The sequence below is a fragment of the Macadamia integrifolia genome, chromosome 12, assembly GCF_013358625.1.
Source record: "Macadamia integrifolia cultivar HAES 741 chromosome 12, SCU_Mint_v3, whole genome shotgun sequence".
Taxonomy (NCBI): domain Eukaryota; kingdom Viridiplantae; phylum Streptophyta; class Magnoliopsida; order Proteales; family Proteaceae; genus Macadamia; species Macadamia integrifolia.
This window is the reverse complement of record NC_056568.1, coordinates 18,070,194-18,096,277: the sequence shown is the minus strand read 5'-3', so window position 1 is coordinate 18,096,277 and position 26,084 is coordinate 18,070,194. Positions and strand designations below refer to the sequence as shown.

Here is a 26,084-nt window from a genome sequence, read left to right as displayed (position 1 = left end):
AAATCTGAGTAATTTCAAGACAAAAAATCACAGTATTACATAAAAGTAGTCATCTTATCCACCTAGGAATTTTATCATTTGCATTGTCCATGCCTTTGCATTACGTTGATGAATCTCATACACAGCAAGACCATGACCAATAAGAACGTACTGCAAATGCCTGTCACTTTATTTTGAATTACAAAGACAAAAGAAAGCATTTAATACATAGAGGAAGGCTTTTGCATATTCCACAGGAACTTAATAAACCTGAGCATTAATGCAGGGCTGCACAATGCTATAGCTATAAATTGGGTGGATAATATAATGCAAACCAATTGATGGATCTGCTGATAGTGGGCTTGCTTAATAGATAGAAGGGGAAACTGGAAAGATTCAGACATGAGGAGAACCTGCCAGCTAGGTACTGCAGGGAAAATGGAAGAAGGAGAAACTGTTGAGGAAGAGAGGGGAGAAAAGGGAGACTGGAATAGAGGAGGGGGGAAGAGGAGTCTCATGTACAGATTCTATTCCATTCTTAAATCACATACCCGAGGGGGGGGGGAGAGATTGGTTACTTGTCTATAAGGGAATAAATAAAAGAAAATTTTCTTATATTAATTCAACTACTAAGACCTTCCAACCAGACAGCTAAGGACTCTCAAATTCCTAAATTAACTCAAAAACCAACAGCTTAAGAATAAAATATAAGATAAACCTCTATCCAACTATCACCAATATGGGACCCATTAAAATATTGTATTTATCTTTTCAATCATTAATGGCTTTCGGTAGACAAGTTGTTTTGGCCTTCTCTTCACCTTTATTTGCCTAGTTTAAGTTACTTTTGTTAATTGTTATAAACAGTACTAGTCCAAAGACTCAAGTTGGGTCGTTTAGAATTTGTTTCCCTACAGGTCCTCTTACATAGAGGACTGTATAATGATTTGGCATTTACATTTTTCTTGTGTTTTTCCTTGGCAACCAGAAAATGTGAAAGAAACCCTAGGTATCCCATTATTCCAATCAATCTTCCATTACTCTTTCTCTCTTCTCTTCTATGCATTCTTTTCTTTTTGTTCTACAGTGCATTATTCAGTCACACAGAAATCTGATCAGCATCAACTAACTCAAAGTTGCATACCTGGTGCATTTTTCCTTCACAACAATTGGCCAGGTCAGCTGGGATTTATTACTTCTTGTTTTTAACTTTATTTCATTTCAATAAGAGAATAGTTATGCATATAAACAACAGTATCAATTGGATTGGTTCTGTTTCTATCTTCATCCCAGACTATTCCATTCTTCATAACAATGTTCTAACTTCTACTATGAACACTGCACCAGATTACTTCACAGAAAATTCATCTTTATTAGCTCCATTTCTCTTTCCTAATCGTAGCAGAACTTTCTTTTGCCAAAAAATGTTCTTGATCACCATTAACGACAAAGTAATAATAGGTACTATCAAAATATAATGATTGTGATAACAGCAAATTAATAACAAGAAATGTCCCCCTATGAACCATCATTATTGCTCTTTTTCTTTCAATAACCTTTCTTTCCCTCTTAAACAGTTATTATTTTCTCCCACGAAGACTGATTCAATTCCATATGCCTTGCTTTCGCATTTAAAATCTAAGATGCAGATAAACCGCTCGATATCTATGTAATTTTGCGGAATTCAATCGCAGTTATCATTCGGTAATTGATAAAATGGTACGCAAGAAATCGACTACAAGTAGGGAAAAATTGAAGGAGGAAAGGATGTAACGTCGAGGAGACCGTTTCAATATACTCCAGAAATATTGAATAGGTGAATGAGAAAGAAAGATGTGGTGACGACGCCAAAGAGGCGAAGAGAGAGAACAGGTACCTTGGCTTCGTAGATTCGAGGGCCATGGTAAGCGAGAACCTTATCTCCTTCAGAGAAATTGCCCGGATCTGAAGCGGAGGGATCCCCGTTGCTATCATCGCCATCTGAAGCTGCTTCGTCCTTCACTGCAGTGTTCGAACTCCCCATCCCCACGCCGAATAGGAAGACGGAGACAGAATGATGGTACTAAGCAAATGATACCTTTCTCGCTTTGCTGCTGCTACAACTGGACCTGCCGGTTCTTTTGCCCTTTTCAAATATCCGAAGATGGGGTTTCCAAGCTTTCAATAGCTCCGTTACCGCCTTGTGCAGCACGACCAGAAAAGGGAGAGGGATTAGGATGCCGAAATTATGTACGCTAACGAACGAACAACACCAATGGAATAACACTAGGAGGTATCATATAAGGAGGATATGGGATCATTTCAACAGGGGAAGAGAGAAATAGACACAATGGGTGGTAGCTTACTATATCAATCGTATATCTAATCTTTTCATTTCTGAATGTTATTCTAAATTATTTTCAATTTTAGGAGTGATACTAGATATATATATATTTTTTTTTTATAACAGTTAGTAAAAAAGCTGACACACCGCAAGTGTAGCACAAACTAGCATATTCTGTGTCTTTCTTCCCCTTTGAAATGACCTTCTTGCCCTTCAGCCCTGCAACGCCATTGGTATCACCCGTTGGTTTATTGGACATGGACAGTGTATTTATCCATCTCCTTTAAAATAAACATAGTCCATGGTTTCGAGTATTAATATAAAGTTGACTAATAGTGAATATTATCCCTCTTGATATGGACCCAACTGACGGAACATTCCCCTACTCAATATGGATTCGAGTAATACCAAGTTTTGTTTGGAAGCCAAGAAAAAATTAAAAAAAAAAATAAAAATAAAAATTGAAGAGGTAGATTGTCTCATTGAACACACAAAAAATAATAATGTAATTGTGGTTTTTGTTTTATTGTATCTTTTGTATTATTTTCTTATCTTGTTTTTCAAACTGTCAATGATTAGCATGTTATTATACTGCTATTTAAACCATTTGTCTAAGCATTATACATAAAAAGGAGAGGGCAAAGGGCTACACGGTCGGGGAGGAGAGAGAGAGTCCCTAACTTGACTTGAGCATTCTGCTGGCCATCTGCATGTATTTTGGTTGTCCAATATTAACTTGACACGTAAGATATCAATATAAATGGACAGCATATAGACCAATCTCCCCAATATCTATAACCAACTCTATAAGAACTCATATACCTAAATTTAACCGAAAAGAAATTGCAGTAATTTGTAGGTTTCCTAGGGTTTTCTCAGGGTTTATGTTGGTTGGATGTATTAGCCTAAGTAAGGCATTTTAAAACCGCAAGCAATTTAGTGAGAATTTGTAGAAGCAACATCAACCGTCACATCGGTGAGATTAGGATCATAAGAAGATATTATGTTACGTACGAGGATGGGATTGAACTAGGATTTAAAAAATTAGAATTGGATCAGTTGAATTGGAATTTGCTAAGCCTGATCCAAATTGACTTAGTCCATATATATTAGATTTCTAAGGTTCAATTATGCCTATTTGAACTTTAGATTGAGTCTTATCCGATCTCCGATCCTTATAGTTGAAACCTCGGTTGCACTATGGGGAATACTATTTTAAATCATTGCCCTTTGGTAAAAGGAAGGCACGTCTAAACTCATTGTCAAAGCTAGTCTACTTGTATGCCCACTTTTTTTTTTTTTTTTGGTCAACAAACTATTAATTTTTTCTTTTTTTGTTTCAAACAGAGAAACGGATATATTAGATAGATCTAGAGCTATTACATAATACTTTCAGTTGATACTGTTTTGTGGATAGTGCTTCTTTGGCTAGAGTCTTTAGGTCCTCCATATGGTTAGGGTTAGTTATTATACAAAAGTTTGGATGAGTAGAGAGATTCTCTAGTTCTAGACACACTATTAGCATAGTTCTAGGCCATAAATTAACCATAAAATCATGGTTGTTCTGCAACAACCATCCAATCTCCTTTGCATTGCTCCACACCTAGTCTATCTTCATTTGTCTTTCTCGTGCCTTAGCAAGCCCCCGCATTAGTCCTAAAGCCTCTGCCTCACCATCCTTTCCTGTCACACAAAAATCACACTTCGTTAGTATGCATTTTCTATATGAAACAATGCTTAAAGCCCATGCAGATTTAGTTCCCCCTTTGTCCTTGACACTTGTAATAATAATTCTATTTGTATTTGTTTTAGTGTCTGATTCCACATTCATCATTGTGTGCATCTGATTGGAAAATGGTTTCGGTTTTGCCCCGGTTATTCCAACTACGATCTAGAATTCGATTTGTTTGACCATTTGAAGAACATTTGGTTTTTGTTCGCCAAATGTGAGTTGATTCCTGTGACTCCAAATAAAATAACATGTGATCATAAAAATTGAAAATAACCATACTTGATCCTTTTGGGGTAAAGAGACCGAGTTGAAACAAAACATTACCAACTTCCTGACATCAGATACCGGAATCATGTCCAGTTTGAATCCCAAAGGACTCACAACCCAGACTCGTTTGGCCAACTCGCACTCAAAGAGTACATGGTAGGCGGTTTCCTGATTATTAATACAGCTGCCGCAGGTGCTGTCCAAATCTACCCATTTGGATAATATATCATTAGTGGGTGGCCCATTGTTAATGGTTCTCCAAAGAAAAATTTTTAATTTTGGGTGAATTTTGATCTTCCAAAAAAATCTCCACCATTTACCACATGGACTAGTGCATCTGCATCTATGGGGTTGTTCATTGGAGCTGGTAATGCAGTAGTCTATAAGGAATCTTACAGTTAAACTTGTTTTGAAAGTCCCATCTCTCGTTAGGGAGCACCACCATTTGTCCCTCTCTCGCGAGCAAGGGACCTTTTCGATGGTCTCCACCAAGTGGAAAGGTAGTAATGAGCTTAATATAGCCATGCTCCATTGCCTATTAATCAAGATGTCACTGACTGTTTCGATAGGGGGTTCCCTTACTTTGAAACATGCCAAATCGATTGACATGTTGTCTTTCTGGACCCAAGGGTCAACCCAAAAGGCAATTTCTTCTCCATTACCAATTCTTTTGATTACCATCTTTTTCAACCAAGGGATGATTTTACAAATGCTGTTCCAGCAAAATGAACAACGAGCTTTCACTGTTTTTTGATAAAAATGGATCTATTGTGGAAGTACTTGGCTTTGAGCATCTTGGTCCACATACCCATTTTCATTAGTTATTAATCTCCATCCTAGTTTAAGGAGGAGGGCCAAATTGTGGGTTTCAGAGTCTCTAATTCCAAGGCCGCCTCTTACTTTGGGTTGACAGATTGTATTCCATCCAATCAAATGGAATTTTCTTTCATTGCTTTGATCTTCATTCCATAAGTGTAGGTAAATTAAGTCAAGTTTATTGCAAATGGTCTTGGGGAGTGCAAAGCAATTCATCAGGTAAGAAGGCATTGAAGCCAAAGTAGATTGTAATAACACCCCTCTCCCCGCGAAGAATAGCATCTTAGATTTCCAAAGGCCAAGTTTCCCTCTAACTCTTTCTAAGGGTTTGGAAAAGGAGAGACTTTTGTTATCTGGTGGAAGAGATTGGTACCCAGATAGGTTGAGTTATTGTCCATTTCTTTGATCCCAATCACTTCACACAATTGGGTTTTTGTGAAGATATCAACATTGGAGCTAAAGGCTAATGCATTTTTTTCAAAGTTTATTGTTAACTTAGACATGTCTAAGAACATCTCTAGGATACATTTGATAGTGCCCAAGTCATCTTTAGTCGCTCTACAGAAAATGAAACTATCATCTGCAAAGACTAAATGGGTGATTTTAGAAGCATACCTTGAAACTTTGATTATTTTGAAGAGATTGAGATCCCTGTATGTGGATAATAATCTAGATAGGGCTTCCGTCACCAAAATGAATCATGTGCCATTTAGTTTAATGACGGATTCCTCTAGAAGCAGTAAAATGATTGAATCATGTGCCATTTAGTTTAATGGAGAAAGAAGAGATGCTAATGATATTTCTGATCATTTCACACCATTTGTCTCCAAATCCCAAAAAACGAAAAATGGCCAGCAAAAAACCCCACTCAACCTTATCATATGCTTTTGCCATAACTAGTTTGATTGCTACAAAACCTGACTTACCTTTTTTCCTCTTAAAGAAATGGGATATTTCCTTGGCAATGATGATGTTATCAGTGATTTGTCTTCTGGGAACAAAGGCGGCTTGGTACGGGGAGATGATCTGGTTTAGAATAGACTTTAGCCTAGTAGCTAACAATTTGGCAATGATCTTGTATGTAACATTACATAAGCTAATTTCATCGAATGGGCCGTGTCATTCTTTGCAATCAAGGAGATGAGGGTGTGATTGGTTGAGGGTGGTAATGAGGACAAGTGGAAAAAATCAACCACAAATTTGAAGACATCATCTCCCACAAAATCCCAACATTTATGGAAGAATACAGTTTGAAATCCATCAGGTCCAAGTGCTTTAAATGGTCCTATGGAAAAGACTATATTTCTGACTTCCAAAAGTGTGGGAGGTGCAGTGATGGATAATAAGTGATTTGTATCCACAGGGGTAAACAAACATTCAATAACTGATGGGTCCAATGGGCCAGATGTGGTGAAAAGTTGGGATAGAAATGATGCAAACTTGGCCGCAATGTCCCCTGGGGCAATTAATTTTTCCCCATCATTATTGACAATATATTCAATCTTCCTATTATGAAGGTTAATCTTAGTAACATAATGGTAAAATTTAGTGTTTCTGTCACCATCCATTATGTACAGATGTCTGGATTTCTAGTGCATGAAGCTTTCTTCCCCCATCTAATATCCAGCTTACTTTGTTCTGGATCCACTCCATATGAAGAGTATTATGGAAAGCATAAGGGTAACAATTTTCCATTTGTAGAAACTGGGATAAGTAATTAAATATCACATTATCAATATGACCAAACGTATCCAAGTTCCATTTTGACAAGATCCTGCTTAAAGACACAAGCTTCCATGTGAGAGAATCACTTCCTAAAGCTTTCCATTTTCGATAACGAAAAGGAAAAAAACTCAGGATGAGCCATCCATGCATGTTGATAATGAAAGAGTTTTTTTTTTTTTTTTTTTTGGTTATAGGTCCTGCAGTTCGGAACACAATTGGGTTGTGGTTGGAACCAATAGAGGCCAATTTAGACATCGATGGGTTTGGGCATAGAGTGAACCAATCCGGGTTGGCATACACCCCATCAAGGCATTCTTTGATGAGATTGGGTGCTCTTTGCCTCTTAGACCAAGTAAACGGGTTACCACGAGGCTTGATAGTCTGTAGGTTATGGAAGATTTTTCAACAATTTGACTGAACCCATCGGTTTAAATGGCTTACCCCCAAATTTTTGGTCCAATGAGATGATTTCATTAAGTCATCCATCAAAACAAGAGGGAGGTTGAGTTCACTTAGCTGGTCACTTTACATGGGCCAGAAATCAACTCTTTGGTTCGGTTGAGGAGGGGCATACAAACAAATAAGAGCCCAGTTGAATGGTATATCTGGAGTAGGGTTAAAAATAGTAATGAAAAACCATGAGCCAATAAAGGAGGATCTCAAAGAGATGTTTTGTTTCACCAGCAACCATAACCCTCCTTTCTTTCCATTTTTCCCTGTACTATTTATAAATATGGAGACATCGTAATTTTTCAGGGAAGAGTGCAGCTCGAATGACTTATGATCCTTTATTTTGGTTTCACACAAGAATATTATATCCGGGTTCACAGATTTAGCATGTGAGAGAAGGCACCCTCTAGTAGTAACCGAGTTTAGGCCCCTAACATTCCAACTTAAGATGTGCATTTTGAAATACTATGAGTAAATAACCGAATAACCAGCAGTCGAAACAACACTTGCAAGAGGTGCCCATAATGGTATGAATAGTGCTACTGGACAGAATTATTAAGAGAACCTAAAAAATAAGTGAGAAAACACGCATACATGTATATATCTCAGAAAAATTGATGAGAATGACAGTGAGTAAAAACAGATGTCATATAGGGTTGGAGAATACCTTGGGAAGAATTGTCTCTTCCTGAATTTCTTCTCAAGGTTATACCAGGATATGACCAGACTTAGACATACACAAAAGAAGCATGTTAAGTATATCGAAGAAGGATGGAAGATATGAATAATACTTACCCGGTTCGTCTCATGATCATCTATTCCTCTCCCTTGTGGCAGATCCTCAACATTGATACGTCCATAATGTTCTGGTTCATTGTTTGATATGCCACCATGCCTAAAACAGTCCTCTCTTTAAAATTCTCCATGATTAGGTCAATGGTTTTGATGAGATTTTCGGTTTTGGCTATAAGGTCACAAATGTTTGAGAAGAAAGTGTTGTCCTGGCATTCTAGCCGCATCCTCTTACCTGGTCGAAGCCTCGATGAACCTTCCCCAGAGGGGAGATTGGATGAAGGTTGAGGTGGGGGGAAGACATACTGTATGGTTATATTACTAGGGTTATTGAGTTGGTAGAAGAGGAAAAATAATCCTCTGTTTTTCTCATCCCTGTTTTTCTTTGTTTTGCTACCCACAGAACGCGACACGTGGACAATAAGGAGACCAACGCACCAGATGTAATAATCCTCACCCAATCTTGACCATTGGTCTCCTTATTGTTCACGTGTCGCGTTCTGCAGGTAGCAAAACAAGGAAAAACATGGATGAGAAAAACAGAGGATTTTGATTCGCAGAAGAGGGGTGTATGTTAATGTGATTTTTCTGGGGGAATGGAGTCAACCTTCGGGTTCACCTGGTTTTGGAAAATGGATAAAAATCCTCTGTTTTTCTAATCTCTGTTTTTCTTGTGTTTTGCTAGTTGCAGAAGATGACACGTGTCATCAACGGTCAAGATTAATTCAGTTGAGTGAGGGTTATTACATCCAATTTGGTTTTTAACTCAATCTTGGTCGTTCACTTAAAGTAATGTCACATGTCGCCTTCTGAAGATATCAAAACAAGAAAAACATGGATGAAAAAAAATAGACGATTCTTTTCCTTGGAAAATAGTGTTATGGATAGCATCAATCACTATCGGTTGGGAAATGGGATTGAGTGTTTGCAAGGTAGCAAAATGGGGAAGCCCGAATCTATTGGCAAAGAGTCCCAACTGTCCCACTGAGATTGGTAGGGAGGAGACCACAGGGGGGACCACTGCAGGTGCGGATGTAGTGGAACAGAATATTTCCAAAGAAAGTAGTTCTTCCGCCAAGGGGGATCTTCAACATTTTGAAATGGAATGACTGTTGCAGGCAACTCGGCCAAGTTGTGTGGGTCAGACCTTATTTGGTCTATTTGCATAGGGGTGATTGTTTTACCAAAATGGGAATTGTGGGTGTCACGCAGTTCTGCTTCTGCATTCAAAGGAGCTGATTGTGTTTGTGACATCGTGCCACCAATAGGAACCATCGAGACAGGAACTGATAGGCAGGTTTTTGGTATCAACAGTTACCAATGGTCTTCTCTGGTTGATGAATATGGGTTTAATAATAGCATCCAAGAATGGAAGTGGATGAGCTTGGTCCGATGGGTTCGTTTGCTCTGGGCATAGTTCAAGGGGGCGGGTTATGGAGCCACAAAGTGAACAAAGTGTGGTTAACTCATACTTGAAAGTGACGGTTGCCTAATCTCCCTTAGAAAGATGAAATGTTGAGTTCAGGCATACCGGTCTGTGCTTCTTCACTGTTAACTTTAGCTCTTACAGAGTTGAGAGGATGATTAAGTTCCATAAGGTTGATACTGAGATCCATTATTCTTCCCATGCATGACATTGCAGCTCTGATGTAGTGAAGGGAGAATGCCTTACTTGGTATATTGTCTACTTGAACCCAAATGGGGACCGATTCCATCTCTCTGATGGATGCTTCAGAATCCAGTGGATAGACTCCAAGTTGCAGTAACAGATTATCGCTCCACCAAGGGGAGTATGAGAGCACTTCTTTTTTGGCTTCAGTAGAGAGGAACTCCACAAAAAAACAGAACCCCTTTCAGAACAACATATGAAAATGGCACATGAAGGTTCCCACAAGGAGACCAATCCGTCTCTGAGTTCGACAGCACCAGGGAAGGGAGCATTCACCACCACTCCCACAGACGAAGCACCTGACAAGGAGCAGGTCTTGTAGGCGAGATCTTCAGCAACATCAATCGCAGGTGCCCCCCATGTAGCTCTGATCGGAGAAGATGGTGTGTGTTTGAACGGAGAAGGTTCATAAGGTTTAGCCAGCTTGCGACAAGCACAGCTGGTACCAGGATTTGAGGAACAGGGTGTGGAGTAAGTTCTGGACACGGACGATTTGGTTTTTGGTTTATGTCGGTTTGTGGTAGGATATGGGTCAAAGTTTCTCATTTGTTTGAAGGGGATTTAAGTTTGATGGGACAAAAGGTTCTAGTAATAGTTATTGTTGAGGAGTGGTGAGAAGTGGTGCGGTAAGGTTGTTTTTCAAGGGGAAATCTAATGGATAGTACAGTCTCATGATGGAAGGGAGATATGGACTTGGTTCCAAAGATCCTTGGATATTCCATTTGGGAGAGAACTAGAGAACCCGTTCAGAACCGAGGTAGTCGGAAGGAGGGTTTTAGACGGAAGGGAAGGACGATGACATGTTCTGGGTTATTTGTATTCTGAGATTCAGGTGTTGCTTACCGAGTTCATAAAGCGGACAGAAGGTTAGGGAGCGACTAGGGTTAGGGACGATGGCGACTAGGGAGGAAGATGGAGACAGTGGGGTGTTGACGGTGAGGGCGATTCTCGGAGCTCCTAGAGAGTGCGATTCTCTTAGCTTCTCGATACAAACTATTATTAATACTATGCCCACTTGCTTGTTATTTATTAGTGCGATGATGACATCAAACCATAACAATGAAATATTTGCACATACCTTGGGGTCCTCCCAATATTATCGGTGAAAATTACTCGGATACTTCTTATAATATGGTCAGATTGTTTGAGACGTTAAGAGTTTGAAAATATTACTTAAACCCCATGAAACGTGATAGTGTTAATTTATTGTTAGTGGTTGCATGAAAATAATATTTTATCCTTATGAGTTATTAAATTAAAACTTGTGAAGTTAAGATGACCAACTTACCCTTTAAGGGTATTAGTCTTAAAAAACTCAACAGAAAACTAATTTAATTGTCTATGTCCAATTGTTGTGTGCTATTGGTTCTTGTTGGAATTGATAGAGTATGATGTGGCGATGTTTCATCTGAAATCTTAGGCAGAATTGATCAAAGTGAAAGGAGTTATATCCATCGCAATAAAGTCTTATCCTCCCGCTTTTGGTTTGGTGTTTAGAGGCTAAAGACAACCTCAACAAGAGATGAAAGGGAAGGCATATTTCATTATTTTAATTAATGAGCATAAGGGTCTATTCACTACATTTAAAGGGTAGTTTGGACATTTAAGATTTTCCCCACTCATGATATCGTCACTAAACGGTGACTCACAGACAATGACTAGTTGTAATAAATCTTCTTAAATGTAAGGGTGGTCCAAGTAAAGTTTTCTAACTTTTGGGTGTTAAGTAATATGGCCATAATATAGGAGGTGTCCAAGTAATTTTTCCCAAATGATAAAATATGTATAACAATGAGGATCTATCTTATAGAAATTATAAGTTTTTTAATCCTATGTAGAATTTATGAGAAGACACTTACATGTAATATTTCAAACTCGATTTCAATCATTATATTCTCTTTCGTTTTTGTATTGGCATACACCATTTTCTAAATCTTTGATTTATCCCGTATCATTGTTTTTTTTCTGGCTGATTTTAATATCAATTGATTACATTTTTTTTTTTAGCTGAAGCTTGACATATGAGTAGGGACATATTGCAAAATTTTAACTTCATATAATATGTCACCACATATTCTATGATGAATAGAAACACCACTCACCTTATAGAAACATAAATAAATAAATAAAGGGTGTGTTTCTTGCATGGTATTGAAGGTTATGTACATGGGCAAGAGCCAATGAATGCTCTCATCATCAATTCAATCAATAGATGGTGGAGAGATCATTTCATGAGGAAGAGAGAGAAAGAGAGAAGGTGCCAGCAGAGGAAACATTTCCCCATAAATAAAATTTGAATACACAAATGAAATATGATCATATAATTTAATTTATTCACTTGGTATGTAAAGAATATCGTAGAAAAAATACACAAAGAAATTGTTATTTTGTAAAACTCTTAGAATGATGTTGGATCTCAATCTTGTCCAAGATAGGTCGATCAAAGTGCAAAGTAAGTAACATTATGACTTTTAAGCCATTGATAGAACATTTTTCTCCTTGTACATACCCTTCCCGGCCACCAACAACCCCACCACCCGAAAGGAGAAAAGATAGACTACGCCCAAACATTTTCCCATAATAAATAAAATATTATTTTAATAAACAAATGAAAAAAACATAAGAAGAACTAAACCCTATTGAACCCAACCCTTGATTCTTAAGATTAAATATATATATATATAATTTAGAATCATCCGTTCATATTGATCCAGTCCAAGATAGGTCGACCAAAGTTCAAAGTAAAGTAGGTAAGATTATGACTTTTTAGCCATTGATATAGCATTTTCTTCTTGTAGAAATTCTTCCCACCAATAACCCCACCTCCCTATAGAGAAAGAGGACAGGTCACACTCGCATAGTACATCAACTTTATCTCGGTTCTTACCAAAAAAAAAAAGACTTTATCACAGTTGAATATTCAACGAATTAAGAAGAAAAAAGGTTGAGTGTTCATACGGGAGGAGGAAAGGAGAGAGAGAGAGAGAGAGAGAGAGAAAGAGAGCAAAACCAGACACAGATAATGGAAAATATAGCAAAAGCAATAAAATGTAGGATTAACATAGCCAAATATCCCAAACAGAACCCAAAACCAAATTTTAAAAATAGAAAAGGAAAACAATATTATTTCTAGCACATTCAAGCGTGCTAGGAAAAAGCGTTTCTCTATATGAAAAGAAAAATGAGTTTTTCACATTTACTTGATCATGTCCATTTCTATTACAAGGGGATTAATTAGCATTGTAATTATGATTATAAAGTCTCATTATTCGTTAAGCTTGCTGCCGATCACATCCACAACGAACCTGTATCGCACGTCGTTCTTCTCCAACCTCTCCATAGCTTTATTCACATAATCCATCTTCACTACTTCGATTATAGATGTCAAGCCCTTCTCCTCGCAGAACGCTAGCATCTCTGCTGTCTCATCCATGCTTCCTATGAAGCTTCCAGTGATCGATTTCCTCCCTTTCAAAAGTATAAAAAACAGAAACCAACATCATCACCAAAATCTCTGGTTCAAGTCCAGAAAAGAAGTCACACAGAAATTAATTAAGGTGGGGAAGAGAACGGCACTTACCGAGCATTACAACGGGAGAAACGAATTGCAGAGGACTTGAAATGACACCAGTCAAGATCAATTTGCCATCGACCTTCAAGAGAGAGAGGTAAGGCTCGAGGGGATGGACGACGGGAACGGTGTCCATGATGTAGTCGAGGCTGTCAGCTACGGCTTGCATTCCCTCAGTATCAGAGCTTACGAGGTAGGCATCAGCTCCCAGATGCTCCATGGCCTCTTCTCGCTTCTTCTCAGAAGAGCTTATCACAGTGATATGGTGACCCATCGCCTTAGCTATCACCACCCCCATGTGTCCGACCCCTCCGAGCCCCAGAATCCCTCCTCTCACCCCACTCCGATTGTACCCAAAATGCCTCAATGGACTGTAAGCTGTCAAACCTGCACACAGAAGCGGCGCCGCTTGTTCTGGTGCCATCCCCTCTGGTATCTTCACCACAAACCTAATAAAAACGCAATCAGAAGATTGGGGGTAGGGAGAATAAGAGTAAATTAATTGAATACTTGAGAATACAAATTAAAACCCAGATTGATTGTAGTTATTTACTTCTGATCGACGACCATGGCACCCGCAAAGCCTCCTTGGGTGGGTTTGCCGTCCGAGTAAACATCGTTGTAGGACCAGATCTTCTTGTTGCAGTATTGCTCGATGTTTGATTTGCAGGGAGAGCATTGTCTGCAACATCCGACGAGGCAACCCACCCCGACGCAATCTCCTACTTTGAACTTGTTCACATCTGAACCAACCTCCATCACCTCACCAACAACCTCGTGACTTTTTTTAAGAATTCATTAAAATGGAAACAAATCAGACAGAGAATCAAATAGAAAAATAGCATTAATGGCGAGAAGTGAAAGGTGGGGTAATGTACCCAGGAACCATGGGATAGTTGGACATGCCGAGGTCGTTCTTGATTTGGTGAAGATCACTGTGACAGATACCACAGCATATCACCTTGATGAACACGTCTTCTGGACCTGTGTTCCTGTTATTTTTTATCAAAAAATTTCCCAGATGAGAAGGGTTTCGAAGAGATACACAGAGGGTTAATTTAGACTTGAATATCGATCTTAAGTGTTTACCTTAGAGTGTAAGTGTAGGGAGACAGGATCCCTGATGGGTCTCTTGCTGCCCACCCTGTTGTTGTTCTGCCCTTCTCGAGGGTACCCATTTCTCTGTATCGGAGTTTCTGTAAGAGATGGATGAAGAGAGAGATTAGAGCTTCGATTTCACTTTAGGGAGGGAGTCGAATTAATAGAATGGGAATGGGACTCAGGGACGAGAAGGTAAAGCACTAAAAACCAGCGACTATGGAGCGTGAAAGCGACATGCGAGCGACGGTAGTGCGGTAGGTAAGGTGAGGTATCATCGTCACGATTCCGTCACTGCCGTCTAGATATGCTTATCCGGCGTATATTAGTAGCCTTCCTTGGCAATTTGTGACAGGTGGCATCATTCCAGGACAACTGTAGGATGATCGCAGTCGAGCCATACGATTGATTGGCTATAGTATACTACCACTTTGAGGGCCCACCATTAGCTATGAAGCTTTCACGGCTGTCTTCTCAGAGTTATTAGTAGAAGAGATTGAAGGAATATAGATTCCTTCGGGACTTGGACGATCCGGAGAGAGACATTGGGACAGTTTATGCTTATCCATTTTTCCATTTCCATAAGATCCTGATAACATTTTATTTTGTTACCAAAAAAAAATTTGCATTTTATTTTGGTAAACTATCATTGTCATATAGACTCGTAAAATTGTTTCTCATGTAGAGTACACAAATCGTGACGGATAGATGATGTCTTAATTTTGATAATTGGATGGAGAGAACACGATCTAAATTAGTCACTAGTCAAATTTTTTTAACTTAATCAAATACTCATCTTATATATTGATGTACATCTTATTTATGTACATGCATATTTACTTGTATTATAAATATAATAATGCATTCTCTCAACACTAAGTGAGAACAACTGATCTAGATTGAAAAGCGTATGTAAAAATGGTGTCTCGTATTTGTATTGTGATTTTCAAAAGATAAACTTCATCATAGCCAAATTTAAGATCCTCATTGCAAATCATTTTATTATTTTCAAATCGTGTAAGATTATGCAAGCTACACAAAGCCATGAATCCTAGACCCTTCAATTTTTGCTAGGACTCGTAAAATGATCCTCATAGTATTTGTTATATGTATGTGAAATTTGATTAAAAAATTTCAATTATATGGAAATATAGGGTCAATTTCGGTGTTAGCGAGCTGCATAGTTTTGGATTTACGTATGTCAAATTTGGTAGTCTAACTCCATCATATGTCCCAGTTGTATTAGATTTATCTTTTTTGAATTTTCAACATCCAATCTATATTGTTCATATATATATTTTTTTTTCTATTTGTATAAAATATATAAGCAAATAGGAAATAGCCTTACGTACTTTTGTAACAAATTTTAGCATTAGATGAACCGCAATATGGTATGTATAAATGGGCCGTTTTGCTTAGCCTAACAAAACGGCCATTCCATTAGTTCTCACTCTATTCTCCACTCTTTAATATTTATCATGTCATGAATATAACTTGGTCCCGGCCTGGACCTAGTTGTCATAAGACACGAACTGCTCCCTACCAAACCATCGTATTAGCTTTATATTGTGTGTATCTATCACACGATAGCTTAAATGAGATCTAAGTTTTTTTGATTCGATAAAATCCGAACTTCCTTTATTTGATAGAGAGAAAATGTACTGTGAAAACCATCTGTAGTTGTTGTATCGATTAAGTGAGTATCAAGTGGCTAGGAACCTTTCAGGGTATGTTTTCAAATGTTCTCAAATGTTCGATGCTCATCAATTTAGGGGTGTCAATGGTTTGGTTTGGCCTGGTTTTGGTTATTGTTGAATCGGTTTCAGTGTGGGAATGGTGAAACCGAAACCGAACCAATAAGGATATTTTAGTTTTTGTTTGGTTTCGGTGCAGTTTGGTTTTGGTTTCTTGTATTGGGTTGATTTTGGTTTTTTGACTGATTTGGGGTTGATTTTCCATACAAAACTATGCAAATCTCTTCTTCTTTTTTTTTTTTTTTTGGGGGCTATTTTCAGTTTCTTACCGGTTTGATTCGATTCGATTCGGTATGGTTTTTGAATCTGTTTCAGTTTGGTTTCAAGTTCAATCGGTTTCCGATGCAATTTGGTTTGTTAAGGGGGTTACAATAAGCCAAACTGAAATCGGCCCAATAATACTTCGGTCTGATTTGGTCCGTGTTCAATCGGCTTGATCCGGGGTGGTTTTATCGGTTTGGCTTAGATGTTGACACCCCTACTCATCATTCCTCGTTGCTCACTGCAGAAGATGTGGATAGTAACATATCCTCCCTTAATTGTTCGGAGATTATTTTTTTAATTTAATTTAAATATTAAATTGATATAATGATTAATCCTTAAATATTAGGATTCCAAACTCATCCTCCAAGGACCCCACATTGTTGGAAACAACACAAAATAATAGCCTCTTTTATATCCCAAAACAGAAGTAGTATGCCAGTAAGTGTGCTTACATTTTAATCTTCCTTCTCAGATTTGTGTGATTAGTTGAACCGGTAGTGGTAGGTGGAAATAGATCACAAAGGACAGATATTAAGTCAATGAATTACGTGGAGAGGTGATGGAATATTGATAAGAAGCATTGGATTTTTATTTCTTGCAATCTGGGATCCTTATTCGAAATTGAGTTGAATGCTTGAATTAGCTAGGGGATCCAGGGGTGTCAAATTCCAGTCCGGACAAGTCTAAACCAACCAGTTTAGCCCAAGCCAGATGAACCAAATGCTTATGGAATCGGATCGCAACCAATACTGAACTCGACTAACATTGAACTTTTGATCTGATTGCTTGATATCGAACCAAACCAACTATTGACATCCCTACTCAAAATAATCCACCCGTCTCATTACGTTGGCAAGAGAAAGTCTTAATATTGGTTTTTGGCGAGGGTCTTATTATTTTTTTTTGAATCCAAGTTCTCATCATTCCCACTGTCCCTATTCTTGATTGGACAGAAAATTTTCAAGAATTCTTATTTTTCAACCTTCGAAGTCCTTAAGTGGTTGTGATGGGGTCCCTAATAGGTTGCTTGCTAGTTAATCACATATCTTCAAACTCATCAAAGTAGGTGTTTTTTTTTGTCCCTATCCCTAAATCAATACAATATTATATTAAATAATATTGATAATAGAAGGTTGGACATGAAAGTTTTTTTCCCGCATCCGTTTTCTATCACATTGGCGAAACAAAAGAATATTGAAAGCATCAATATGGATTTGGTACATAAAACCTAACCACGATTTGATATATAGATATATATGATTTAAACTTATCTTCTTTTGGAATTGGAAAAAAAAACCAAGAGAAATGGCTTCTTTTGGTTGCAAGGGAGTAGGGAAAAAAAAACGTAAGAGAAAATATTTATTTTTTTCAGTAAAATAATTCACTTACAATTAAACACAAGTGAGGTACAAAATTTTACTTTTTTCTTGGGTTAAGAATTTCTCTTTGCACTTGGTATGTATTCACTCAACAGAAGATTCAACTTTTGAAATTCAAAATTTCTTTTGGGAATTGTGAAGTTTTCTTTTACTAAAAAAAAAAAAATCTTGCAAAAAAAACAAGAAAACATGAGAAAATATGAAAATAAAATAAAATAAAAAATGAATGATTACACAATGAATACCTATGTGTCTATCTCTCTCCTAAAATTCAAAATTTTGTTAATTTTTTTCTTTTATTTTTTTATTCTCTTAGTTACCAAACATACATACTCTTTTTATTTTCTCACCATTTCATTTCTTTTCTTTTATTTTCTAGATTATTTTTTATTTTATTTTCTTGTCCTTTCTTCTCTTGGCCACAAAGCGTAGCCCAAAATAGAAACTTCTAGTAAAAGAAAACCAGTCCATTATATGGGAAGCTCACCGTTGTGATGAGAGCATCCATGGGCTTTTAAAAGAAAGGCTAAATGCGAGTTCCCTGGGCGAGTCTACAGCGACCTGAATCTGGGCTTTCTGCTGGTTAACTATCCAAATTAGATCAAAATTAGAGGTCATGCATGACTCGTGACTTCAACTCTTCTTGAGACCATCTTTAAAACTAGGGGTGTCAACGGTCCGGGTTGGTGCGGTTTCGGTCCGGTTCCACCGGTTTCGGTGTGAGTTTGGAAGTGACCGAAACCGACCCATTAAGGATTTATCGGTTTCGGTCCGGTGTCGGCTTCGGTGTGGTTTGGGTTCGGGTTGGTACCGGTTTGGATTTATTAGGTTCATTTCGGTTTGGATCGGTTTTTTAAACCGGTATGGAGCCATTAGGAAACAACCAAATGATGAATTGTTGAACTTCGGTTTCTTAAATCGATTTGTAACCGGGTTGGTTTTGGTTTTTGGTCTAGTTTGGATTCGATTTTCCATACAAATGTATACAAAACTATTCAAATTTTGATTTTTTTAATGAATTTTGGAGTGTTTCGGTTTCTTACCAGTTTGGTTTCGGTTTCGGTCCGGGTTTTGAGCCGGTTTCGGTTTGGTTTCGGGTTCATCCGGTTTTCGGTGCGGTTCGGTTTGGTTTTGGGGTTACAATACTCGAAACCGAACCGAACCAATAAGGCTTCGGTTTGGTTCGGTCCGGGTTGTTATCGGTTCGGTCCGGCCGGTTTTACCGGTTCGGTTTAGGAATTGACACCTCTATTTAAAACTAATAATAATAATAATAATAATACCTTAAAGGCAGATTAAAAAAAAATGTTGTTGTGTTAAAAGGGATTGTTAGGCTTTCTTGTGAAAATAGGGGTGCAAGTTTGTCCTTTTTGGTCCGAACTGGCTCTTAACCCGATTAAGGCCTAAGCTGAGAGAACTAGGTTTGAGATTGGGTTAAGGTCAAGCAGGGCTGGGCCAAGGTTAAGGCCTTGTATTTAGCCCAGCACTATCTTCTTCTCCTTGGCCTAGTCCAGCCATTGCATCTCCCTCTTTCCACTTTTCCCTCATTTCCCCATGGTTAGGGCCAATAAAGGTCAGTTCTGTCTGACCCTAAAGACGTGCCAAATTAAAATTTTCAGTCTCTTAAATCAGGGCCAAGCCTAGGCCCCAACTAAGGGGTCTTAAAGTTTGATTAAAGTTTTCAAAAACCCGGACCATCCCAACCCTGTTGCAACCCTACGAGAAAGTATCAATCTCACAAGTAACCTGATCTGAAGGCTTATAAATCCTTAGCTTTCACTTTAAATATATTAAACTCCAATCTTTTTTCTTTTAGTCTGAAAACTTAATCTACCGAGCGTATGAAGTCTTAGGTATAGGATGCTCTTGAATTCCTTTGGTCTTTTTCTTTGGTTCAGAATTGTCCTCGCAAAAGTCAGAGTAAAATACCAAATCCCTATTCTCTTTCCAAAAGTCAAAGCATGGAACCTTATTCCTATGGGAACTGGCTGATTTGATGGTGAAAGTTGAAACCATTGCTCATCGACGTTGACTTCTTACTAACGTTAAAAGTTTGGTAAATTATAAGTGGTACACGAATCGCGACGCGATCCGAGAACATGACACGAAATTTACAAGAATTGAATAAAAGGAAATTCGACTAAGTAAAATTTTGACACGACACGATAAGCAGATGGGTTGAAATAGGTTTGAAGATGTGCTACACAATTTATATATTTAAAAAAAAAAGTTTTATATATGATTTAACATGCGTAAAAGTATGATGTAGACGAGCAATCTAATGTACACGTTTCTTGCTCCTATAGGGTCTAAGAGGAACAGTTATACATTGCCTTACCCCCTAATAAGGGCATAGGCCGTTTCGAAGTTTCGATTATGAAGGTTTATAAATTCTTGTGAATCCAGTACTTAGCATTCTCGCTTGCAACTTTTACTTGAATAGCAGGTGTCAAGAGATCAATCAATTGAATCCTGTTACATGGGTGTGTGAGTTTGTCTTTAGTGTGTTCCTTCCTCTCCCTATCATTCCACCTAGCTACATCTCTAGTGTGCGTAAGTATAATTTCATTCTCTAGTTCATTAAAAAAAAAAATTCCAAATAAAGAAAATCCAATCAATAAGAATTTCTATCTCCACATATTGACGTTACTATGCTTTAGTTCAATCTTTTTAGTTTTAAGTCTGAAAATACTGGTTTGAGAGGTTATCATTGTGCCATCCCAATCATATTTCTGAAAAATGGAATGGAACGGTTACATCATAATGGTATTGATCGTAATCTCTATACAATTTTTCTAATCCTATTTTACATGTATGATTCAAAGGTAAAATAGTAATAAAAACTGATTTAAAAAAAAAAAAATAGAGTTAAATCTGCCCGATATGATCGGATCTAATAATTTCCAAAACGATAATGTCCTTAACCATTCCCATAATCTTTTCAAGTCTTTAGAACCTTGATCCCGGATGTCAAATGCCAATAAAGTTCAAAAAGCGTTCGATGGGTCCAATTTTATGGGTGAAGAAAAGCATCGAGCTTCTATGGCATAATGACACCATGAAGTGCTTCGATGCACTTACACTTTTTTTTCCTCATAAATTTTTGATATTTTTATTATTAAATTAAAAAAAAAATGCTCTTGATCCATTTCTCATTGAAGCTTGGAATAATGATTGTCTGCCGTGAGTGTGGTGGTGCGGCGAGTATTGGATGATCAAGAAGACATCAACCCGTGCCTCGATATCGTTCTGGCCATAGAATGCTCGTTGCACCATCACACCTGTGGCAGAGGATATTTTCACTTGAAACTTGATAGCTAAAGTCCACCATTTTGAGTGTATAAAAATGCTTTGAATTCCTTTGGTCCCTTTCTGTATTTAAGATTTCTATTTCTCCTCACAAATGTTAGCAAAAAATACCTAAATCCCAAGTCTCATTCCAAAAGTCAATCGTGTGTAACCTTAGTCCCTCCCTTGATATCTTGCGGGGAGCGTGGAACCAGTTGGTCTAATGTCAAAACATTGCTAAATGATGCTGACTGTTTACCAACATTAAAAGTTTGGTAACTTTAGAGTGGTAATTTTTTCAACACGGATTGCAAATTGACATGAATAAGATACGAAATTTATAAAAATTTAATAAAAATAAATCCAACTTAGTAACGTTTTGACACAACACGACAAGTAAATAGGTTGAAATAGATGAAGATATGCTGCACACTTATCCTTCGTTAATATATGTGGTGCATAATTGTTTCGGTTTTGAAAGAAGGGAGGGATGTGATCGATTAGTTAGCACGATACAAGCTCTTCTAGTTTTTCGAAACTAACTTTAAATTCAAATTATTAAACTATTCAAGGACTTGTCTTAATCCATCGGTCAAAATAAAAGTTCTCAAACTCGGCACTAGGATTGCATCAATATGTTATGCATATATAATTCCTTTTAACTTTGACGAAATGCATAGATTGCTATTTTGATTTATATATTTCTATGCTTTCGGTTTGGAATTTTTTTCCCCGTGCCTTTTTTTATGATAATATACCTTATAACAACTCATATGACATAATTTCATATGATTTAACAATGTCCTATATGTAATAACGTGTTGAGGCGTATAAGACCCATTAATAAATGAATTGGATAATTGGATTAGGGTTGAAATACATCAACAAGATTAAGAAACAAGTTGGATTAGGGTTGAAATTGCTGATCTTTGTATCTCTTTCCGTCACCGTCACTCTCATTCAGGTACATAATCAAAATACTAGATGATAAGTTAATAGGAAAAATATTCAGTTTAGAACTTTATTAAGAAATCTGTTAGATTTTAGATACAAACCTACAAAATGAATGAATTATTTATGCCTATAAACGTCCCTGGCCATAAAAAACTCGGATACCCATATGGTCATATTACAGATGACTCGTGTATCCTATATTTTTCAGTATTATTCATGTACTTGAATAAATGAAAAACAATAAATAGAAAGAAAAAGAAGCCTAAAAGGTAATATAGTCCTTGTACTCAAACAAGGCGAAATTATCACCTCACCCCTGATGAAAGGCGAAAATTTCACCTTTGTTGATGCTTCTACTAAGCTCCATATTGGTAACACTTTAGTGTCCCAGATCGATGCTCGGCCCCATGTACTCCTTTCTGATATCTCCTTGGGTAGCATGGGTATACTCGTCGCCTACACCTTGGTTTGGGCCCGTCTGTGTATTGGTATACTCATGGCCTACACCTCGGATTGGAGCAGTCTGAGCATGGATCCATTCCTGGTGGCCGGAACCACTAGAGCTTGGATCCAACTTCCTGATTCCATCAAGACCAAGAGATATGCTGTCAAATACCTCCGGCCGCCTGTTCTCCTCCATGGGATGGGCGTTGGCCTTGGAGAAGATAAAGCTCGCCCAGAAGAGGAAGAGAAGCAGAAGAAATAATTGAGGAGGAGATTTGAGTTTTCTAGCCATTTGCTTAGTTCCTTAAGATGCATCTGTTGCTTTGCAGGTTTGTGGGCCTTGTGAGTTGTGAATTTGAGAAGGGTTTGCATTTATAGGTCGGCTTGGAACCATGAAACCTGGTTGGGTCTCCTCTCAAAAATCATTAACTTGGAATCTTAATTTCCCACCTTTGATAGGCCGGAAGAAGTGTGGGAACCAGCTGATCTGGTGGGGAACCATTGGTTAATATGACATTGACTGTCTTATGACCTTCAAAAGTTTGGGTCACTCCCAGGAAAATTGAATCTGTTGATTTCTAATCTTAGGTTTCAATTTTCAACATGATCCACAAGCTTTCAGGAACCCAATAAAGAAAGAAAATCTTATCTCAGATAAGATTTTGACATGTGTGATATTATAAGTAATGGGATGGAGAAGGTCTCTACATGGGTGAACACCCAAGGAAAATACATAGATAGATGTTTTGATTTGGGAGAAAGTTTTTCTCCTCTAGGGGTGAAAATGGTGACGTGGGGTTGGTTTGCTTTCATTCGTGGGAGGAAGAGGAAGAAGAAGAAGGATGAGAGAGAGAGAGATATGCTGGGGTAATTTAGGATGTTCATTATCCTTATTTAACTTATATGGGAATTGGGTAACTTTTTTCAACATAGTAACTTGTGATTGTAAAACTTAATCTATGTCTATCAATTTTATAGTTTTTTTTCCTAATCTAGTAGATCAAGACAATTTCCCCAATCAATAATGGAAAAAAATCATCTGTTTTTCTTCATCCATGTTTTTCTTGTTTTGCTACTTTCAGAAGGCGACATGTGGCATTACTTTAAGTGAACGGCCAAGATTGAGTTAAAAATCAAACTGGATGTAATAACCCTCACCCAACTGAATTAATCTTGACCGTTGACGACACGTGTCATCTTCTGCAACTAGCAAAACACAAGAAAAACAAGAATTAGAAAAACAGACGATTTTTATCCATCAATAATGCCCTCCCACTTTTCCTCGATGCCCATCCCAAGACAACCAGGCCCATCGATGTAAGAAATTTTTCCTTGATCGCAGAAAAATGGATACCGCCTCCTTACATTTATGTATTCCTATGCAGTAAGTTTCAACTTAATTTATTATTATCATTTTTTTGATATGGCATGGTCTATTGAGCTAATCTCCATAAACCTTACCTTGCAAATTGTTAATATTAACCAAAACAAAGTTTTGAAGAGCTAGTTTTTAATTGAAATTAAAGCCATTGAAACCTTGAAAATGCTCATTCATCTCTCTCTTTCTCTCTCTCTCTCATGTACGTAATTGAACTACCAGATGATAACTTCAAAGAAAAATACAATTTAATAAGAAAACATTCAACTTAATTAGAACTTCATTAACAAAATTAAAAAAGAAAGCCAAGTTGCAGAATAACTATACTACTGACGTGATGTATGATCCATTTGGGACTTAATTGGGAGTACTCAATAGTTCAATGCCCTGAACATACTAGTGTCCATCACCAGGAGGACAAGGCCCGGAACGCTTAATCGTATTGGCGAACATGTTAGCGGAACCAGGAGGGCTAGGCCCAGAAATCTTATTACCTCCAAGAGTCTTTCTAATTGTGAACTTGTGTCCAGCACCAGGAGGGCCAGGTCTGGAAGTCTTAATTCCTCCAAGTGCCTTTGTATTGGTGAACCTGTCACCTGAACCAGGAGGGCTAGGCCCAGAAATCTTAATCACTCCAAGAGTCTTTCCATTTGTGGACTTGTTCGCTTCAAGAGTTTGAGCATTGGTGAATTCTTTACCGGTACCAGGGCTGGGAACGGACTCCTTGATTGCTCCAAGAGACAACCCATCAAAGATCTCCAAGCTCTCCTTCTTGGGATGGACATAGGCCTTCAAAATATTGGAAGGACTAGCAGCTTCTGTGTAGGAGTAGAGGATGAGAAGCAGAAGAAAGAATAGAAGAGATTTGAGTTCTCTAGCCATGGTTAAATGTGGTGGTGGTGCTTTGTAGGTCTGTTAAGACAGTTTATATAATATGGGATTTCTACTGGTAAACCATCCAGAGGGGATCAAAATTAAGAAATCATTCATTGAGTTCTAATCTTCTTGGGACCTATTGATTATTCAGTCCATCAGATAGACTAGATTCACGTCCCTTATCCATGAGAGATTGAGTTCCTAGGAGATCTCAAACTGCTTACTACAGAGTTTTGGGAAGATCTTATTTTGAATACCAGTAAGGATACTGGAGAAATCCCTCTTTGATATGAAAAGAAAAACGTTTAGATTTTTAAGCCAAAATAGGAAACTAAGCTATAAACTGATTTAGCCAGTTCACCCTTATTCCATTTTAATGACTTTCTTTCTATAACTATCTTAGGAAAATCTCTGAAACGATGAGGATTTTTATGATCAACATAGCTAACCATATTTTATATTGGAAGATCATTGACCTTGGAGGATCACATCGCATTAGCCCACGCATGGATACCAGCCACAACCCACGATTTTGGTTTCTTTTCTTTCACTGTTGATTTTTATTTTATTTTGAAAACAATATTGCCCCCAAGTCAGCCCAGTTCGATTAGGTTACTTTCTTTTATTGCTCTCTCTATCTCAGCCATAGATTGATTTAAGGGTTTGAAATTTTGGAAATTTTTTATATATATATTTTTAAGAGGAGAAAGAGAAAGAAAAAAAAGGTGCACCCAGTCGATTGGTGGCTTTGAAGATAAAAAATGGTGTTCCCGAAAGAAAATTCGTTCGACTCCAACATGTTCACCCCCTTTTCTTCCCTGAGTTTAAAGCCATGCATTTAAAATTGGGGTATTGCCTAGATCTACTACACAGTGAAAAAATTTACAAAATTAGTTGGTATAAATTATGATTTACAATCACAAGTAACAATTTTGAGATTTTGGATTTTTTTTTATATATATATATTTTTTGAGGATAGAGCTAAAAAAAAAAGTGCAAGCGGTGAGGTGCAGTGAGTATCGAACGGTTGAGAACATTTGGACAGACGCCCCAAGTGGTTCCCAGCCACCCAATGCTCACTGCATCGATACAACGATTACAAACGATATTCACACGATTAACCCCCCTCTTCTTCCGTAAGTTCAAAACCATGCATTTAAAATTTCAAGCACCAAAAGCTTGAGGAAGATGAAGGATACAAGATAATGAGGGAGAGGGTAGTAGTATCTAGAGTTTGGGTTTGGATAGTAGTGTCAGGTAAAATGGGGTAGTGGTTGTGGTCTTTGGATAGTAAATCTCTGAACCATTGGATTGGAGAGAACATG

General features: G+C 37.7%; 2 protein-coding genes across 3 annotated transcripts in view; both read right to left on the bottom strand.

Annotated features, from left to right (window-relative positions):
• Positions 1-2,300, bottom strand: part of LOC122058089 (protein MRG1-like) — a 31,600-nt gene extending 29,300 nt beyond the window's left edge. The window contains exon 1 of one of the 2 annotated variants that reach the window (XM_042620549.1): positions 1,856-2,300. In XM_042620549.1, coding sequence (XP_042476483.1) covers positions 1,856-2,002 — 147 coding nt within the window. In that variant the 5' untranslated portion in view covers positions 2,003-2,300. The remainder of the gene's footprint in view (positions 1-1,855) is intronic. The other variant, XM_042620548.1, reaches the window with a different exon arrangement.
• Positions 2,301-12,776: 10,476 nt separating this feature from the next.
• On the bottom strand, positions 12,777-14,599 carry LOC122057307 (probable cinnamyl alcohol dehydrogenase 1). Its single transcript, XM_042619359.1, has 5 exons — positions 14,414-14,599; positions 14,203-14,316; positions 13,878-14,105; positions 13,334-13,773; positions 12,777-13,221 (listed from the first exon to the last, which is right to left on the bottom strand). Exons 1-5 carry the CDS (start codon positions 14,500-14,502, stop codon positions 13,019-13,021), a joined length of 1,074 nt encoding a protein of 357 aa, XP_042475293.1. The 5' UTR covers positions 14,503-14,599; the 3' UTR covers positions 12,777-13,018.
• Positions 14,600-26,084: the final 11,485 nt, after the last annotated feature.

Coding starts and splice junctions, on each gene's coding strand:
- LOC122057307 (XM_042619359.1), bottom strand. CDS start 14,502: ATGGGTACCCTCGAGAAGGGCAGAACAACAACAGGGTGGGCAGCAAGA. Junction 14,317..14,413: donor CCCTACACTTACACTCTAAG/GTAAACACTTAA, acceptor AAAAAATAACAG/GAACACAGGTCCAGAAGACG. Junction 13,774..13,877: donor GCCATGGTCGTCGATCAGAA/GTAAATAACTAC, acceptor CGTTTTTATTAG/GTTTGTGGTGAAGATACCAG.